Here is a 21026-nt window from a genome sequence, read left to right as displayed (position 1 = left end):
CTTCTGCAGTCATAGCAGTTAGCCATGGCACTGAGAAGGTTCTTCCTCCCCATTCTCATCGCGGTCTTGCTCTTCTCCCAGGTCCTTGCCCGTGAGCTGGAAGAGAAACCAGTTGCCGGTGCGGTCTCACCTTCCTTGGCCTCTTCTTCATGCTTTTCTGCCAATACCTTTAGTTTGACCCACAGCCAAACTCAAACCCCACTTTAGTTTCCCTCTCCAATGCAATATTTGTCCAAGTTTAAATTGCACATATGCAAATTGCCAAATCATTTCTTTGATTTTCTTAATCTTTGCCGTCGAGAGGATATCAGCAAGTTATCACCGTCGTTAGCTTTATAGCTTACATAATATCATAGTTAAAGCACAGTATGAATCCCATTTATATCACTCTCTGCTGCATAGCTTGTATCCCCCCATTTGGAACACAGCAAGTCAAGAACAGAACTTGCGATAAAAACCACTTTATCATTCTTCTGACACCATCAGTTCACAATGTGAATTACTGAAATTTTGTCTGCTGAATCTTCTTTTACTCTTTTCTCTCCTGGGCATTTTGACAAACACTTGCAGTTTGATCACCATGATATCTTTCCCTGCATGCAGATGAGATGCATGTTGCAGTGAAGCACGATGCCAGTTTGAAGGCTAATGAAGGAGACTACGCCTCCTCTCTGGATGAGGCTGAACCGGATGGCTTCGACGATGAGAAGCACTATAGGTACAGACACGGACACAGGTACGGGCATGGATATAGGCACCACCATGGGCCTACGCATGGACACAGGCACCCACCATACTGCCGCTTCCACTGTGGCTACCGGTGCTGCTCGGCCGAGGAGTATGCAGAGTTTGTGCAGGATGAGAACTAGATAAGCTGGTTTGCAGCATCTGCTGCCTATGCATCAGTTTGCATGCCAACCAATAAGTTAGTTACCCTAAAATAAGAGCATGCACTTGGGATTTACTAGTTGCTTCAAACTTGACAGACTAGTGTTGGTCTATGGACCTATGATATGCTATCTTGCAATGAAATGTTTTGCATTTTCCAAGCTACTTTGAGTATTGTTTTCCATTTGTTGTTCGAATGAAACATACATATGCATGGCATAAGTACAGGAACCTGATCATGGGTGCTCCTCTTTCTTTCTTTCGTCTTAATCTAACTTCTGAATATACCGGTGGCGGGGAGACGAAAATTTGCAGCTAATGGCCACAGTAAAAAATTGAGAAGAAATTTGCAAGTACAGATTTCAAGGAATTGACGTGCATTAATCAGAGGATTCCCTTCCAAAAATAAGGTATCTGGTTTATAGTGCCATGATCGAGTTCTCTTCATGGTATTAAACCATTGCATCATACGTCTACGTCTACAACTTGAGGAGATCTCACCCATATCAGATCCACAAATCATGTCCATACCAAAGATAACGCCTTGGCTATTAAGACTGCTACAAAAGATGATGATCATCTATGTATAGCAACTGAAAAAGAGGAAACGTGTGATTCTGTAATCAAATCTAATCCCAACAAATATGGGATTAACGATTATGTAATCAAATCTAATCCCAACAAATATGAGATTAACGATTCTGTAATCAAATCTAATCTCAACAAATATGGGATTAGCGATTCTGTAATCAAATCTAATCGCAACAAATATGAGATTAGCGATTCTGTAATCAAATAAAATCCCAACGAATATGGGATTGACGGTCATGAAAATTGACTATAAAAGAGAGTCTCTTGTCGTGTAAAATTGACAAGAAAGAGACACCTTCCTTCGTGGACGTAGACCAAAAGTCGAACCACATTAAAATTCTTGTTGTCTTCTCATTTTCTCTCTCTCTTTCCTTTCTTCTTCCTGGCGTGTGGTCTTGTATGGTATCAGAGCTGGTTATGGCGAATCAACAAACAATCCCAGAAGGAGACTCCCACAGCACAACTGCAGCATCAACCAAGTCTGGTTTCGACAACACGAATCTGCCATTTTTAGTCCGTCATACCTGCTCAACTAGTCTTCAGCATTTTTTATTCATCAAACTGTCTTCCGATAACTACTTGCTTTGGGAATCGCAATTCATTCCTATGCTTAAGAGTTATAATATGATGGGATATATTGATGGGTCGTTCAAACGCCCATACGAGTTCTTGCCTAGTGAAGATGGCAAAAGAACTATCTTAAATCCAGCCTTCTTGGAATGGCATCGAGGTGACCAACTATTGTTAAGTTGGATCATTTCGTCGCTTAGTGAAGTCGTCCATAGTCAAGTTGTAGGTCTTAACTCGTCATACAAAGTCTGGACTACCATAAAACGCATCTATGTTGTTCAATCTAGAGCAAAGGTGCAACAACTTAAATCTGCCCTGCAAAACCTGAAAAAGGGAAATGAAACCATAACAGTTTATTTTCACAAAGCTAAAGGCGTAGCTCATCAGCTAGGCATGGCTTCCAAACCAGTAGATGAGGAGGATCTTGTCATGAATATTCTTTCTGGTCTTCCTACTGATGAATATGGCACCCTGAAAGTTTCGTTGCGCACTCGTGTCAATCCCATAAACTTGGAAGAATTATATTCATTGCTTCTTATTCAAGAATCTGAAATTTCAAAGTTTGGAAACGTTGATGATCCTTCAGCCAATGTAGCCCACCGACAAAACTTCAAGACTCCCAATTACCGTGGAAGAAATGAGTAGCAAAAAGGGCGTTCAGGAATCCGTCCTCAGGATAAAAAAGTCAGTTGTCATGCCTACGAAAATCGTGGCCACTTCGCTTCCCAATGCCAAATCGTATGTCAAGCTTGCAGGAAATCAGGACATGGTGCATTGAGCTGCAAGTTATACAAGTTCCAAAAGGGATCTTCATCCCCAGAAGCTTATCATATGGAAACCATACCTCAAACAGATTATGGATTCTGGTATCCCGACACCGGTGCTACTCATCACGTGACGGCTGACTTAAACAAACTCTCCGTTCACTCAGAATATCGTGGGCAAGATCAGCTGAGAGTTGGAAATGGTACTGGTCTTCAAATCAAGAATGTTGGTAATGTCTCTCTCTACAGCCCAGCCTCAAAATTTTTTATAAACAATGTGCTGCATGTTCCCACCATCTTTAAAAATCTTCTATCTATGCATAAATTTGCCTGTGACAATAATGTTGTCTTTGAATTTGATGCAAATTGTTGCTATGTTAAGAATCAGACAACAGGGGAGAAACTTCTAGAGGGAGCAAATAAAGGAGGATTGTATCAGCTGAAGTTACAACAACATGAAGCCTGCCAAAAAACAACACTTGTAGGAGAATGAGTCTCGGTTGGCAATTGGCATAGTCATTTGGGACATCCTGATTTTAGAATTGTGATGCATGTTTTGAATAAATTTGACTTACCTATTGATGGCAAATCTCATAATCAAACATGCGATGCATGCCAAAGAGGGAAAAGTCATGCTCTTCATTTTGCTCAGACATTACATAAGATTAATGCTCCACTTGATTTGATTTTTACTGATGTTTGGGGACCGGCTGCTATCACATTTATGTATGGTTAAAGCTATTATGTTAATTTCATGGATGCCTTCTCTCGTTTCTCTTGGATATATATTATCAAAAGTAGATCAGATGTTCTTTCCGTCTTTAAAACGTTTCAAGTTATGGTAGAACGTCTATTTGATCAAAAAATTAAGGTTGTTCAAAGTGATTGGGGAGGAGAATATCACACTGTTTCCACCTATTTCAAACAAATTGGTATTGTTCATAGAGTTGCGGGCCCACATGCTCACCAACAAAATGACATCATAGAAAGCAAACACAGACATATTGTCGACATTGGATTAACTCTACTTGCACTTGCAAATTTACCTTAAAAGTATTGGGACTTTGCCTTTAGAACTGCTGTTTTTTTTATCAATAGAATGCCAACACGGGTTCTCAAAATGAGGTCACCATATCAAGTTTTGTTCAAACAATCTCATGATTATAAGTTTTTAAAAGTTTTTGGATGTGCTTGCTATCCTTGTCTACGTGTTTTCAACACTCATAAACTGCAGTTTTGCAGCAAGCAACATGTTTTTTTTTTATATAGCAGCATGCACATAGGATACATTTGCTTTGATCGGGATACGAGCAAACTTCTTATCAGCAGACATGTGGTTTTTGATGAAAGTGTATATCCCTTTAAAACCTTGGCATCACTAGCTCAACCTACACCAAGTAAACCTCCACTGCCTCTAGTCATTATTATGCCATCCCCAAACATACCACATCCCTTAAATTGTTCATCTCTCAAACCCGTGCACCATTCACCAAATATTATATCGCCCCCACCACCACTCCCTCCCATTCATTCACCGTCCAACATCGTTCAGGATATACAATCTGAACCTACACCCTCACCTACCGATTCACCACCTCACCCTTCACCGCCGAACCCTTCACCACCCCCTAGACCACATCGCTCTCATCACATGCTCACTCGGTCCCAAACTGGTTCTCTTAAGCCAAAAACCTACACCATCTCTAAATATCCCCTTCTTGCAATTCATCTCACCCATCTAATCTCTGAAACTGAACCTCGTACTGCATCTCAAGCCTTGAAGCACACTTATTGAGTTCAAGCCATGAAAGATGTACTTGCAGCTCTACACAAGAATCACACACGGACTCTTGTATCACCGCCTCCCTTTGCTAATATCATTGGGTCGAAATGAGTTTTTCATATTAAAAGAAAAGCTGATGGCACTTTAGAAAAATACAAGGCTCACTTAGTGGCTAAGGGCTACACTCAAGAACATGGTATTAACTACTTTGAAACATTCAGTCACGTAGTCAAACACACTTCTATACGTGTTCTTCTCACTATCGCCATTACTTTTGGCTAGACTGTTCGACAACTTGATGTTCACAATGCTTTCCTTCATGGTGTTCTTACAAGGTATATATGGCTCAACCACCGGGCTTCATCGATGATCTTTTTCCTCATCATATTTGTCAACTGCATAAGGTTATTTACAGTCTCCCCGTGCTTGGTTCCAATGACTTACTAATTTTTTGGTCACATTGGGGTTCATCGGCTCAAAAGTGGATTCCTCTCTTTTTTTTGCAGGTGCGATCTGATTCCATTTTATATATCTTAATCTATGTTGATGATATTATTATTACAGGAAATAATGATACTATGATCAAGTATATCATGCATATTCTAGATCCAGAATTTGGCATTAAAGATCTTGGCCTCCTGCACTATTTTTTGGGCATTCAAGTGACTTTCTCCTCCAAAGGTTTATTTCTTTCTCAAGAAAAATATATGGTTGATCTTCTGAAGAAAGCAAATATGATTGATGTAAAACCTCATTGCATGCCTATGTTGACCACTTTAAAACTGTCAAAACACGCTGGGGAGCCTCTTTCTGATCCCACTCCATTTCGGCAACTTGTTGGTGCACTGCAATATCTTACGCTCACATGGCTTGATCTCTCATTTGTTGTCAACAAAGTGTGTCAATACCTGCAACAGCCTACTACTATTCACATGACTGCTGTCAAGCGCATTTTACATTATGTCAAGGCCACTCTATCTTGCAGTCTTCTGTTAAAGCCGGCCACTACTTTTCACATTGATGCTTACACTGATGCGAACTGGGCTGGCAACATTGATGATCGTAAGTCCACTGGCGGCTTTGCCATCTTTATAGGATCATCTCTTGTTTCTTGGTCTGCCCGCAAATAGCCTACTGTTGCTCGATCTAGCATCGAAGCTGAATACCGTGCTTTAGCTCCCTGTTCTTCTGAGGTTTTATGGCTCCCGCTTTTACTCAAGGAATTACATATTAATATTCCACACGTTCCTCGTCTATGGTGTGACAACATCAGTGTTGCTTTTCTCTCTGCTAATCTGATTTTTCATAATAGAAGCAAGCATATTGAGATTGATGTTCACTTTGTTCGCGATCATATTGCCAAGAATCATCTTCAAGTCCACTATATACCTAGTGTTGATCAGCTCACGGACATCCTCACCAAACCACTTGCTCAATCTACTTTTGACAATCTTAGATTTAAGCTTAACGCTCTTTCCCGAGCGTTCATTTTGAGGGGGGATATTAAACCACTGCATCGCACGTCTACAGCTGGAGGAAATCTCGCCCATATCAGATCCACAAATCATGTCCATACCAAAGATAACGCCCTGGCTATTAAGAATGCTACAAAAGATGAGGATCATCTATGTATAGCAACTGAAAAAGAGGAAACGTGCGATTTTGTAATCAAATCTAATCCCAACAAATATGAGATTAGCGATTTTGTAATCAAATCTAATCCCAACAAATATGGGATTAACGATTCTGTAATCAAATCTAATCCCAACAAATATGGGATTAACGATTCTGTAATCAAATCTAATCCCAACAAATATGGGATTAGCGATTCTGTAATCAAATCAAATCCCAACAAATATGGGATTGATGGTCATGAAAATTGACTATAAAAGAGTCTCTTGTCTTGTAAATTGATAAGAAAGAGACACATTCCTTCGTGGACGTAGACCAAAGGTCGAACCACGTTAAAATCCTTGTCTTCTCCTTTTCTCTCTCTCTTTCCTTTCTTCTTCCTAGCGTGTGGTCTTGTACATGGAAATATGAGAGTATGCTTTGGTCGTCTCATTTCATCAAAGCAACATATCCGCCATATTTTCACTATTCTCTTTTAGATAAACTACAATGTTGTTGCTTAATCTTTAAGTTCCCCATCTTCTTACATTTTCTCATCATCTTTCTGTTTGCATTGGAATCTCTTGAATCCTTGACGATCACCAAGATGATCTCAAAATTCTTAACTGAACTACATAGAGCAAAAAGGGTGTTTAATTCTTGGGAAAAGGGTAATGAAAATCTATCCACAGACTTGGAAAACAAGCATATTCTGTATTTTATATGTCGTGCTAAGTCTTAATAAAATTTGTTGATGACTTATATATCAGAGAATATATGTGTTCCTTAGGATCCATTTTACTTAGGGCCGCATTACTTGTAAAACGATTAGATATATTTGTAGTTGCATATTTATTCGACCGTGACATGCATTGGATTGGACCTGGTACAACAGGAAAGTAAAGTAGTGAAATTTTATCAACTAAATCCAATGCAATCTTATAAACTATTGATTCCCCAGTTCTTTTAGAAGCTCCTTAATATGTGCCCTTTATTAAACAAACGTTAATGTGTACATCAATGATAGCTTAAACCACCTTTAATTAGCTACTCATTCTTCAATGGACATATAATACAGCTAAGCAGCACAGAGTGGATGCACATACACACACATGCACACATGTGTGTGTGTCTATATATATATAACTTCAGCCTTTCAAAGTCACCAACCATTTTACCTAGGCCATCCATATGAAACAGATGGATGGTTGAAAGAAAAACAAGAAAAAAAATGTGTCAATTAATATTATATGATCAGAATACCCATCAACGTTTTTTCTTTATTTTTCTCTTAACCAGTCATCATGTTGGATCAGACCGTCCCAAATAGATCAGCACTCCTTTTCGTTGAAGACTTCTGGTCCGCCTCCCAGCAACATGTTCATACAACGTGCAAAAGATTAAGGTGGGAGAACTTTTCTTCTCTTTTCTGCAGTATTTTCTCGTTTGTTATGGGTAATCTTGTCTTTCGAGAATTTTTTACTGTCTTCCCATTATGTTCTTATAAGGAACGTCTTCTTCCCTTCTCATTAAGTTCAATTGTGACTGGTCGTTGTATTGAAACTTCTTTACTCTACTGCATTAATTCACAATCGTACCCAATCGGTAACCATAGTTAAAGAGTTGCGCCTGTTCAATCTTTAAGAATGGGGTGAATTATGCTACTTGAAATATTTAGTAAGCAAAAAATCATACACATTTGGTCTCAAACCTATTGTTATGTTTTAATTTGAAGATAAATGAGGACCTGAATCCTCCGGCCATCCGGATGCCAACAGATAGAACGGTGACCAGTAAGCAATTAGTTTCTTTTTGAAAATTTGTGCAAGCTACCCTGCTAGAACTAGGGTCAGGTTGAGTGAGAAGCTCTCTCATTTACCGGAGTAATTCAGGCTGCGTGTCTGAGTCCAGGAGTCCATGGCATCCCGTTGGCCATTGAAATCCACGTCCTGTTAATTAGTACTTGTTTCTGCCATTAGAAAGAACATTGAAATTGACCTGCGACTGCCTGTATATCAGCAAGACTGTGACTGTGTCATCGGGATCCTTTCTAAAAGATGGAGTCGGCAAATTCCTGTATGGTGAAGTACTGAGCGAGCCGTCTCTCTTTGCCTGAGAAAATGTAAGAGGCACCGGAGTCAGCAAAGTCAGGCGGAAAAACTCCTTCAATACACTATTGACAAGCTTCCCGCACAAAGGATACCAACCTTTCCACGTGATCCCTGTCGCAATCTTCCTTGTCCTTATCTACCATCGATCCAAGATATCAGTCCGCCTCCATTAATTTTTCCCTGTAAATCTTTCTTTGTAGGCGTCCCGATAAGGCAGTCTGCTGGCTTCTACCTAATCCTTTATACATAATATTATCTCTCAATATTTTAAGTTCTTGTGCCATAAATTTAGTTGCATGAAGAAACACTAAACACATGCAGCTATGAGAAAAACAAATCATCGAAGATGATGTCTAGAGAAATTTTTTGTGAACCAAGAGTGTCACTCATATTTATCTTAATTAAGACTCGTATCATTATGAATCTGCGACACTTACTACTTTCTTATTCTTTTCATACAGTTCTTCACATTCTACATCCATTTACACGATTAGATTAAACAAGAGATATAAATGCATGTCTGATAAAAGTGAAAGGCAAGATTGGCTCTCTGCCAAGAAATCTTACAAATATTTGCATCTTTCAAATTTTGTTAATGGTTAGATTGGTTAAAATGTTGGTAAGATTGGTCATGCGAGAACGCAATCGTAGAAAAGAAGCCTAGTGTCTGGGACTAGATTAAAAATGGTGTGCGCGCAGTACCAGTTAAATATGCAATTATAATCTGGAGCTGCAGTACCTGTGATCTGATCTTCTTAAAAAAAAAATGCTCGGATGATAACTTAGTTGCAGTTAAACCCGTCGACAGTACTGCAATCCACATGCATACCAGAGATCTTATAGTTTTTGTGGCGTTTATTTAATATAGAGCTAGCTACTATCTTTTTCAGTAATTTAATTTAACTCTATCAAAATGATGGAACATATATCAGAAACTTTAACGGTGATCTGAATACAAAGGTAATAATGGATTAATGACAAGATAAAGGGTGTTCCTTCTGGGGGATAATTAACCAAACTAAAAGTTTGGGTCTGAAGAAGCAAAAACTTTAGCTTTTTAACTTTAAAAAGGCAATGATGTACTCTGAAGAAATGTCAAATGTCATTCTTATGAAGGGTTAGGTTTACTCCTAGGGTTAGAAAACTATAGTTAAAACTAATTAACATAATTTTTTGTTTTAGACTTTGGTAGTATATGGGACTATTATATGTTGCACATGGTTGGGTAGGGGCGAGATCTAGAGAGAGAGAGAGAGAGAGAGAGCATTATGTGCAATAAATTAATGTAAAAAAATAAGCGCATCCCCTCAGTTGCATAAACACGACTGAAAATCTCCGGCCGGTCGCCGGTCACTGACACTCTTAGTCTGGCACTCTCTCTATCTCTCTCTTCTCCATCGTCACCGAAATATCACGCTCAAAACCCTATAAATAGGGGAAGCTTTGGTGCCCCAAAACTCATCCACATTTCTCTTTTCGTCTTCTCCCATAAGTAGCTTGCCTTAGCAGTCAGCGATGGCACTCAGCAAATTCTCTCTCCCCATTATCTTTGCTGTGATCTTGCTCTTTGCCCAAGTCCTTGCTCGTGACTTGGAAGAGAAACCTGCTGCTGGTGGGCTTTCCCTTTCTTTCTCTCTCTCTCTCTCTCTCTCTCTCTCTCTCTCTCTCTCTCTCTCTCTCTCTCTGCTTCATACGACTGCTGAAAATAACTTATTGATTTCATGACAATGCTAGACCTTAGTTTTCCAGCTACTTAATGAGACTGAAATAAAGTCCATTATACTCTCATGTAAAGCAAAGCATGCACAGATTTAATTACGTTATTCATATCTACAAATAATTCATTATATGTATGAGCGACGATCCTGACTGGCGACAATGCCGTCTATTTCAGTAGATTTCTTGGTTACTTTAGCCTAGCAAACGTCTATTTGTTACGTTGCAGCCTGTATCTTATGATCTTTTATCTGATCTCTCTACAAAATCTGTATGAGTTTACAAAAGGTTGTCGTAGTTGGGAGGGCTGCCACTGTTAAATGGAGCAGTCAGAGTTCGATTTCTGAAATAAACCATTCTACCCAAGGCTCACCTTCTTTGTCATAATTTTGGAAGACAGTTCTAATTCTCTAAGTTTCAGATACAGGCCCTTGCTAATGAGGGCTTTATCTTCATGGTTGGCCGTCCTAAGACGTGAAATGATCGATTTTCCTGTATACATTGTTACGTAACATGTAAAACATGCAGTTTCCTACCTTCCCAGCAATAGATATCATACATTTCTTTTTCTTTTCTTGAATGTCATCTTCTTTTCTTTTCTTGTTTTGTCTTTTTGCCTGTTGGGCATTTTCACAAGCACTTAAAAACGCACCTCCCCTGTTTGCATTGCCTGCAACTTATAATGTTTTCTCTGAGTGCAGACAAGAAGGACGCGACTATCAAGGACAGTGATGATGGATATTGGCATGGGCGTGGTCCATATGGCCATTATCCCCCGCGCTGCCGATTCCTCTGCGGCCACCGGTGCTGCTCGGAGGCAGAGTTTGCTGCCTACTCTCAGGGCGCTCAAGACCAGGCTGCCGATGAATTCGGTGACGAGAAGCATTCTGGATATGGATATGGCTATGGACGCGGGCCTTACTATGGCTACGGAGGAAGGCCCGGATATGGGTACGGGCCACCACACTGCCGTTACTACTGCGGCCACCATTGCTGCTCAGCTCAGGAGTACGCTGAGTATGTGCAGGATCAGAACTAAGAACAATGTTCGTTTTGGTTGTATCTGTAGCCAATGTGCATGTTAATTACCATATGTCGGTAACACTTAAATAAGAACATGCACTTAGGGTCTAGTGACTTCTTAGCTAGTTTGGGTCCATATAACAGCGTTGATCTGGTTGTATGGTTCTTTGTTCGGCGATCGTTTGTTAATGAAATGATATGTATTTGCCCAAGTATTTTGAGCATTCTAAGTTGGTGAAATGACATGCATTTGCCAGCCTCGTTGGTTTTTTGCATCGAAGAGATCTCCACGGAGAAACTGGTTTTCTATCTTCTTAATTAGTTGACGATGGCTCTAAAGAAATGTGTTGGCTCCATAGATGCATGTGCACTCCCATTTTTCAAGGGATTAGAAGAAGACGACATCTATTATTACCTGGGTAGATCGAGTTATAAGGCAATCCATGTGAGAAGTTAATTATATGTAGCGTAATGACTAGAATGCCTTAGGTTATTTAAAAGGGAGCCCCTAATAAGGATTAAAAAAAGGTGACAAAAAAAGTAAAAAACTATCTAAAAAGGTTTTTTTTTTTTAAAATCTCCCAAAACACCTCAACTCCGCCTTTTTTGTTTTTGGTGGTAGTACTTCAATTCACTCTCATCTATGTTATTGTGATTCCACCAATGTTAATGGGACTTACCCTTTAATTTGGAGAAGTGATTATGTGTGTAACTTGGCTATATGCATCGTGCTGGTGATTAATGACTAAAATACCTTCAGTTCACACTGAAAAAAAAATGTTTTGTCAAGATAAAAATGAAAATCGCGAAAAGGAAAAAGATGATAAAAGGACATTTCTTTTTGACAAATTATTAAAATGTTCCATCTGCTCTTGCAACTCACTATCAGTTATGTGAAGGGAGTGTTATGACTAAGATGCCCCCATTCAAGTGAAAACATGAAGACTTTTGAAAAGATAAAATGAAATTATGAAAATATTAAAAAACTAAAATGTATATCAGTTTCGGGAAAAAGGTAACAATTATTACTATTGCCAAACAAGCCTTTTTGAATCAGCTAGAGTCGATGAGTTTGGGCAGAAAAATCTATATTTCAAGGGAATAGGGATCTCAATGCCTTTCATTTTGCTAATCATGAGAGCCGTTTGTTTGAGTTCTCAGTGAACTCTCACCAATCCAGAGGACTTCAAGCTTTCGGCGACATGGTGACCTAATTTTGATCTTTATGTGAACTCCTCTCAATGCAATGTACCAAATGTATGGTTTAAATAGTTTTTGTCACTAGGTTACTCAAATGAGCGTTTACTTGGTATGAAGATCCCGTCAGTCCTTTTTCCTCCGTTTATTATTTGTATGTTTTATTACTTATTTTTGTAATTTCAAAAACTTAAAATTTTTTAAACAAAAATGTGAAAATTTTAAACAAGTTAAAACATGTAAGAAAATCAATAGATTTGGTGCATAGATGTGCTTTTCATTGGTTTCTTATCTTTTTTTATTATTATTTTTGTGTAGAGCTAGAGTTTTAGTTTTGTGTAAATACCTATTTTTTTATAATACAAAAGGAAGGGATCCTCTCATCATACATTGATCACTTGAAAAACATAAAATATATAATAAGAGACACAAGCTTAAATGAGTTGAGTTCAAGCTCGGACTAAGTTAAACAAGTCGAGCACGAGCTCACCTCATAGCGCTCCAGCCTAACTATACGTGACTCAAGTTGAATTTGAGTTTGGCTCATTCATTGTACATCACAATTTTCATTCAACGTCAAACTAATAAGACAAACAACATAAATCTTATATATATATATATATATATATATATATATATATATATATATATATATATATATATATATATATATATATATATATATATATATATATATATATGTGGCGTGATACTCCCATGAGGAACGATCCAAATTTAATTAAGCGTCAAAGTAAAGCACTGACAACAAGAAAGAACTCTGCAAATTTAGGGCAATTAAATGACTGAATACCTACTCTTAAAAAGTTGGAAGTTGGAGTTGGAGAGCCCATGAATATGGTGCATACACATTTCCGTTCTTGTCTTCTTCGCACTCAACCGATCATTTTTTTGCCAACATAACTAAATCTTTTAATAGATCAGATAACTCCCATGAATAATGAATGAGTTGAGTAACTTTGGATAGCTATATATATATATATATAAAATCTTAATAGTAAGACTACAGTCCTGTTTCTTGATGGAAAAGAACGTCAAACTTAGGACGTTGAAGGAATAAAAAATTATCAAATTGCTTCGGAAATCTAGGGATGCAGTTGTCGACAAATAAATGCAGGGCGCGCAATGGGAGAGAGTATTGCGGTTTTTTTAACCAGCCATCGCTGACCATATCAACGGTGTGCATGTGGTATCTGTTTCATCTTTATTACAACATGTTTACAACTTTTTATTACTTTTTTCTTTCTTAAAATGCACGAACATCACTTTTCATCAGTTCTTTCACTCTTTTTCTGTCTTTTTGAAGGTTGTGGTTCATTTTCTTTTTCTTTTTTTTTGAAGACTGTGGTTCATTTTCTCTTGGTGACGTATTTGAAAAGAGCGCAACAAAAGGATCTTTAGAAGCACCTTCTCATCACTATCACTGGATGTTGTGGCTCATAGGAAGATGTCCATTTTACTTTTCGACTACAGCGTCGTCTTCCGTTCGTTTTACTGTGTGGTTATCTTGTATATTCGTATTTTATTTCTGTTTTTGCGGTTTGTTCTTGTAATTAGGAGACTTCTTGTCTTCAAATTTTGCTATGAATTTTCATTTTGTCAGTAATCTCTTTCTCTCTCTTTGAACATTATATATATATATATATATATATATATATATATATATAGCGTTAAAAACTATTACTCTTAAATTTATGTTAAAAAGTGTTTTAAACAAAATGTAAGTTTAATGTGTTTATAACCACTAATCTAATATAAATAGTGCTTTTTTTAAGTCAACTTTATAAAAAAATAATTGATCTTTATACTATCAAAGTTTTATGTTATAAAAGTCGTTCAATTTTTTACTATTAAAAAGACATTATTTAAGTAAGAAAACATGTCGAGAACCACTACATCAAACATAAAGATAGCATCTCTAGAAAAGTGAACCAGAGGCTTCTAGAAGTACAGGGGTGTGAAACTGAGACCAATGTTAGAACAAGGGAGTAAAACTTAGACATGAGAGTGTGGTCTAAAAATAGTCGTTTAGTTCTGAGTTTACAGAACATGTCTGCGTAAAACTCAGTCCATCGAGGAGCTCTGTGCTGCGCTTCCTTCCAAAATGTTCTTTCTTTGAATTAAAATGGTCCCTCTGCATCACTGTAGGTGCGATTTCTTGCAGCTGCAGCCTGCGAAATGTGAGGTAATCTTTGATATCTATTCCAAAAGAAGGATCGATCTAGTCGGCAAAATTCAAGAATAGATGTTGAAGTAGTACTTAACGACTGTCTACTTGCTTTTAAAAATCATGTAACAACGCGATGGAGTCAAGAAAGTCGGGCGGCAGAACTCCTTGAGGAAGACTATCTTCAATCTTCCCGCACAAGGGATATCAGCCTTCCCACGTGATCTCCGGCCTCAATTATTTTTCCCCTTTCGATAGATCTTCTTTTTTTAAGGTCTCCGGATATGGCAGTCTGCTAGCTTCTACCAAACTCTGCTAGCTACATAAAGAGGTGCTGAACATTTGAAGATGGACTATATATATATAGGAAATGTTTGACATTGATGTCTACCTAGTAAAAACTTTTAGAACAAATTAGTAGAAGTAATTATTTTTGAAAAGCACAAACGTTAGCTTTTAACTAAAAACAACTGCTCATGTATTTGTTTTTTACCGAGAGTTTCACCTGATGAATTGTTAATATTATACATTACTATTATGATTTGCTCACAGTAATTGAAGCTGCAGACTAATAAATTGTAGGTTAATTGCAAGTGCAGTAATATTGCAAAAGCTACCAAGTCCAGCAAGGTTGTCAAACTTTCATATATATCAATTAAAATGCAGCAGATGAGTGAGAGAGAGACAGAAAGACAGAGAGACTGATTACTTAGTTGTGGCAGGAAACGGTGGGAACCACTGCTCTGCTGAAGTTCAGGGGATGCGTTTCATTTTTTTTTTTTTAATTCATTCAATATCATGCTCTCTCTCTCTCTCTCTCTCTGTAATATCACACTGAAAACTCTATAAATAGGCGAAGCTACGGTGCCTGAAACCCATCCCCAGTTCTCGTTTCTCTTCTTCCCCATCAGTAGCGATAGCAGTCAGCAATGGCATTGCGAAAGTTCTCCCTTCCCATTTTCTTCGCTCTCATGTTGCTCTTTGCCCAAGTCCTTGCTCGTGACTTGGAAGAGAAACCTGCTGCTGGTGGGCTTTCCCCTTGATCTCTCTCCCTCTCTTCTTCACTATTATAGCTTCTTAACGAGCCTGCGATAAAGCCTATTACACTCCTTTATGCAAAGCAAACTGATTTTATTACGTTGTTCCTTGTAAATGAACCCTTGTATGACCACTGATGATCCTGGCTGTGGTGCTGACGCCTGCATGCTGTATTTCTTGGTTACTTTAGCGATCTAGGAAACTTATATTGATTAATTGCATCTTATTTCTTGCGTTCTTTCGTCGGTATCTCTACAAATCTGTATATTAATGTGACGCTATAGAAGTTTGGTGTAGTTGGGAGGGCTGCCACTGTTAAATAAGCAGTCATCACAGTTTAAATTACATGGTCACTCTGTGAAAGACGAAAAGTTTTTCTTGAAAGGATTGAGGTTCGAGTTTCTTTTCCAAACCAGAAAACATTATGCCAAAAGTGTGCAGGCACTAAGCAGAGAGTGCTTGTTATAGGTGGGCTTCTCTATCCAATAATGGATGATATATTTCATACAGCGGGCTGTAGTAAAGCGATTAAAAAGTAGAGATCACTATACAAAACCAATTTTTTTAAAAAAGGCTCCTACCAAAAAGGGCTTGTCTTCAGCTCATAAATTTGAAAGACAGTTCTCATTTTCTAAGTTCCTATGTTGAAGCTTGTCGTCCTAAATTGTGAATTTTTCTACTTTTCAGCATATTTATGGGAACCTAATTGGCAGTTTTATTTTTTAAAAAAAAAACTATATAACTACCATGTAAAACATGCAGTTTCCTAACTCCCCATTAATACTTTGGTAGACATCATATGTTCTCTGTTTTTCTTTCCTTTTCTTCTTATGCCATTTTTTCTGTTTGGCATTTGCACAAACACTTAAAATACTCTTCCCCTGTTTGCCTGACAGCATATATATAACCATGATGTCTTCCTCTGATGCAGATAAGAAGGACACGACTGTCAAGGACGGTGATGCTGAAGTAGATGGATATGGGTATGGGCATGGCCCATATGGGCGCGGTCCATATGGCCATTACCCCGGCCGCTGCCGTTTCTTCTGTGGCCGCCGGTGCTGCTCGGAGGCAGAGTTTCATGCCTACTCCCAGGGCGCTCAAGATCAGGTCGAATTCGGTGACGAGAAGCAGTATGGCTATGGATATGGACACGGAGGAAGGCCCGGATATGGATACAGGCCACCATACTGCCGTTACTACTGCGGCCGCCGGTGCTGCTCAGCAGAGGAGTATGCGGAGTTTGTGCAGGATCAGAACTAGAAAATCTTCTTTGCTGCTGTATCTGTAACCAAAGTGCATGTCAACTGCCATAACCTGTGGTTAGACTTAAATAAAAGCATGCGCTTGTGAGGGTCTAGTGAGTTCTTGCTAGCTTGGATCCATTACAGTTGCTCTCTGTTGTAAGGGTCTTTGTTTGTCTAACTTCAATGAAATATTTCCCCAAGTATTTTAAGCTTAATTTCCATTTGTTGATAAAAAGATATCCAATTTCCAACAGACTAATTGAAGCCCATATCGGAAACATGGTCTGTGGCATCAAAGCTGGTCATTATAGCAGAAACTGGCTTCTTATCTTATTAGTAATGGCCGAAAACCAGGTTTTCTTTGAAAATCTGGATTTGAAGAAGCTAGAGAAGACACTGGCCTGGAGAAAATGCATTTCATGATCTTTTTTGTGAAAATGAGTTGCCGAAGTCGCCTCCTCATCTCTTATCCTCACACTCACGAATTCTCATGGCTTTGAGATTTGTGCATCATTCATGTAAATGGAAATTGGTGGTTGCTTTCTATAAACGGATCTTTGCAACATATTCTTTAATTAGTAAAAAATATAACAATGTAACTATCATTTTAATTAAAAATCCAAAGTATGCATAGCTGTAATGAGGATTATTATTATGGCTAAGAGTCCAAATACTATTACATTCTGAATATTGTATAGTAAACGTCCAACTATTATTCTCCACAGAAAACCATATTATTATAGCATTTTGTCAGTAGAGGAAATGAATCCAGAGACGATTATCTAAAGAATTTTTAATATATGAACTTGAAAAAAGTCTTCACCATATATGATGGAGTCGGCCTGATCTTAAGAAGGAGAGATGGAGGAAGAGCATATATATCCAAAAGGCTCATTCCGAAGGTCCTAGGCTCATTCCATCAACAAAAATTCGTAACAATCCACCCTTCAAGCTCTGCAACTATTAACTTACAAGAAAGAAATTAATTTTCTGGGCCATGTGAAGCACTGCCTTCTTCTTCAGGGGAAGGGATCATGGTAAGGCGACATCGATCATTACACTTGGGTCGACCTAGAGAACAGGAAGCTGGCGGTCCATGTGCTTTTGGGTTCCACCCACATAGACCGATGGGGACCAGACTTCATTTGCCTGCATTTTTCTAGAGTCCGAGTAGCACACTCAACCAAAATAGTAGCTCTAGTTTTAAATATATAAGGTGCCCAAACCATTAGGTTGTGTTTGATGGGGCAGAGAGCTCTGGCCTCACTCAAAAAGTTTTTTTAAAAGATTTATTCTTAAATTTTTATAAAATTTTAGTTGATTTATATAAAAAATTATAAAAAACGATATTTCGACACTAGTCAAAATTTATAAACTTTAATTCGACCTCCCTCATAAAAATTTTTTGGCAACGCCTCTATGTTTGATGACATGAGATGCTCTATTATTAAAAATATGAACTCTATGAAGGTTGCAACGTTTGATATCTTATATGGCTAATTTGCCTACATATGAAAATATTTTCCAACCTGGTAAACACACATGTTTTGGCCGAACGCCTGTTTGGCTGACCTTACATGTCCTTCCTCATCCACCAGTCAAGAGGCACACCCGTGATAGATTTGAAAACTGCCCTATTGTGGATCAATAGAAAATTTCTTGTTGAGAGAGAGAGAGAGAGAGAGAAAAAAGGTGATATATATATATATATATATATATATATATATATATATATATATATATATATTGTTACACACTTAACGAGACAGTCTACAATCACTAATATTTTTATAGTCCCTAAACATGAAGTTTCCTATAGACCCCTCAGTATTTTCGGTATCATTTTTTTCTCTTGTTCTTATTACCCATTTTGCCTCTTCGATCGGCATTTTCACAAAGACTTAAACTATTCTTCCCCTGTTTTTCTGCAACAAATGAAGGAGTAATAATGACCCTGTCGAAACCGTTCTGTAAGTGCAGATAAGAAGAGCACGGCTGTCAAGGACAGTGGTGCTGAAGTAGGTGGATATAGGTACTGGCGTGGTCTATACAGCCGCTTACCCCGGCGCTGCCGCTTCTAATGCCTCAGAGGCAGAGTTTGCTGCCTACTCCCAGACTGAACGTCTAAGTAGATCAGGTTGACAACTTCGATTACAACAAGCTGTATTGATATGGACATGGACGTTGGCCGCGCTATGGGAATGGAAGGCCGGGCAGAGCAAGGATTTTCTTCGAGAGCGAGACGACAGTTCAACCTCTGATTTCGGGTAAGACCAACTGAATTCAAATCTAAAAAATACATGGTGTAATTAAAAAATTTTATTTTGTTCAATGTAATTGTTTTTTTCATTAGCCGAGGTGGAGCCATGGCCTAGACGGCCCCCTCCCTTCGCCCTATATATGAATACAAGCCGCCATACTGCCATTACTACTGCAGCCGGCGGTGCTGCTTAGCTGAGATGTAAGCTGAGGTTGTGCAGGATGAGAACTAAGACATGTTTGTCGAATCATCAGAAATTGACATATGATCGCATAGCGTAGCTCGCGTTCAACTAACCGAACACATGCAGAAACAAAGTCATACATAAAAACTTAATTTCAAACCAGAGAATATGTGCGTACCCTTAAGAAGTTGGACAATAAGTCTATCCTACAAATAGACTTGAGCTAACAGATATTTATTTACAAAAGTAAACAAATATGAAAGGATTATGGAGAGAATACATATCGGAGAAATACATTCTGGGCTCGGGCTTGGAAACCGTATGCTTTTGCGGGTCTTAATCCAAACATCAAGTACACACCAATGCTAATATGGGTATGGATATAAAATACTTTAACTAACCAAACACAAAAAATCATTGTTTACATTTATAAAAATATATATTACTGAACAAAAAAAGATAATAGATCGATGACACATAAAAATTAGAAAAATATACCCAAAAATTACAAAGATCCCCCCCCCACACACACACACAAAAAGTAAATGAATAAATGTTTTGAAAAATTTTCAACTTGGCTCTTGTAAAAATTTTGACAAAATTGAATGGGTCCTAGTGACAATTTTTTGAAAGTTTTAGTCAGTTTTATTTTTCCAACCTTGAAAAAGACGATTTTCTTTACCAGCTAGTTGAATTTTCTGAAACAAGTTTTAGTTTTAAAAGTCTTGTGTTTACGTATAATTGTGTTAAACACGCAGGAGGATGGGATGGATTCGAGCAGAGCCAAATGCATCAACCCTTTTAATGTTTCTTTGCTTTTATGTTAACAATTTTAAATGTTTGTTCATTTATATACACTGTGCTCCTTCGAAAATAGAAAACTGTTGCCACTCAGTCGAAGATTACACCAACTCTCGTTCACTGAAAGAGAATGTGAAAAAAAATCCAAACTCAGCCACTAGAAAGGCAGCCCACATAGATACCAGCGGCGCTGGTGGGTATAAAGATGCAGGGAGTGCGTGGAAGACAGTATGAAGTAGTGAAAGTACTCTCAGTTTGTTTCTGAAAGTGAAAGGACGCATTGGTCAACACTGGTGTGCCGGGAAAATGAAAAAATTACTGTGGTCGGTGCAATAAAGCTTCGCCTTTCCACCTGACCGTAGTTTTAAAACTATAATTTGATCCTTCCCATGAAAATTTTCTTGCCATGCCCCTGTGCTGACCAGCCACTTAATGTCTAGGCAAATGTTAATGCTGTTTTGAATATCAAGTTAATAAATGAGTGACAAGATATATATATATATAGATATAGATATATATATATAATATCCTTTTTAGGGTAACAGCCATATATACTAACGGGTCATTTGGCAGGACAATGACAAAACATTGCTGTTCCACATTTTTATTGGAAGTTTAGGGTGGACTTATGAATTTGCTTCTAAACAATAACAATTTGTTATTATTACCAAAAAACCTGTAAAAACGAAGTAAATGATTTTTGAAGAGCACAAACTTTAACTTTTAACTAAAAACAGCTTAGCATGGATTTGCCTTTTACCGAGATTTTCATTTGATGAATTGTTGCTATTATATTTTTATATTCTTATTACCTCACACTAATTGAAGTTGCTGCCTGATAAATTGTGGGTTAATTTAAAGGGCAGTAACATCGCAAAACTGCTAAGTCCAGCCAGATAACAAAATTTCATACATATCAATTAATTGCGGTATTTCTTAATTAGCGGTGGGAACCACTGATGATCTGCAGGAGTTCAGGCGATGCGTTTTATCGTTTTTCTTTAATTTATTCAATATCATGCTCTCTCTCTCTCTCTCTTCAAACACTTGAATAATT

The 21026-nt window shown here is 38.0% G+C and overlaps 3 protein-coding genes across 4 annotated transcripts in view; all 3 read left to right on the top strand.

Moving 5' to 3' along the window:
- Positions 1-21026, top strand: part of LOC116247056 (abscisic acid and environmental stress-inducible protein-like) — a 60662-nt gene continuing 39636 nt past the window's right edge. For both annotated transcript variants that reach the window (XM_050075879.1, XM_050075878.1), the window contains exon 1: positions 1-38. In XM_050075879.1, the coding sequence (XP_049931836.1) occupies positions 25-38 (14 nt within the window). In that variant the 5' untranslated portion in view covers positions 1-24. The remainder of the gene's footprint in view (positions 39-21026) is intronic.
- On the top strand, positions 9791-11228 carry LOC116249097 (uncharacterized). The gene is made up of 2 exons (XM_031622227.2): positions 9791-9930; positions 10736-11228. Exons 1-2 carry the CDS (start codon positions 9834-9836, stop codon positions 11071-11073), a joined length of 435 nt encoding a protein of 144 aa, XP_031478087.1. The 5' UTR covers positions 9791-9833; the 3' UTR covers positions 11074-11228.
- LOC116248527 (uncharacterized) lies at positions 15319-16939 on the top strand. The gene is made up of 2 exons (XM_031621376.2): positions 15319-15465; positions 16409-16939. Exons 1-2 carry the CDS (start codon positions 15369-15371, stop codon positions 16738-16740), a joined length of 429 nt encoding a protein of 142 aa, XP_031477236.1. The 5' UTR covers positions 15319-15368; the 3' UTR covers positions 16741-16939.

The sequence above is a fragment of the Nymphaea colorata genome, chromosome 2 (genome assembly GCF_008831285.2).
Source record: "Nymphaea colorata isolate Beijing-Zhang1983 chromosome 2, ASM883128v2, whole genome shotgun sequence".
Lineage (NCBI taxonomy): Eukaryota > Viridiplantae > Streptophyta > Magnoliopsida > Nymphaeales > Nymphaeaceae > Nymphaea > Nymphaea colorata.
The sequence above is the reverse complement of the archived record's forward strand: the minus strand, read 5'-3'. Positions and strand labels throughout refer to the sequence as shown.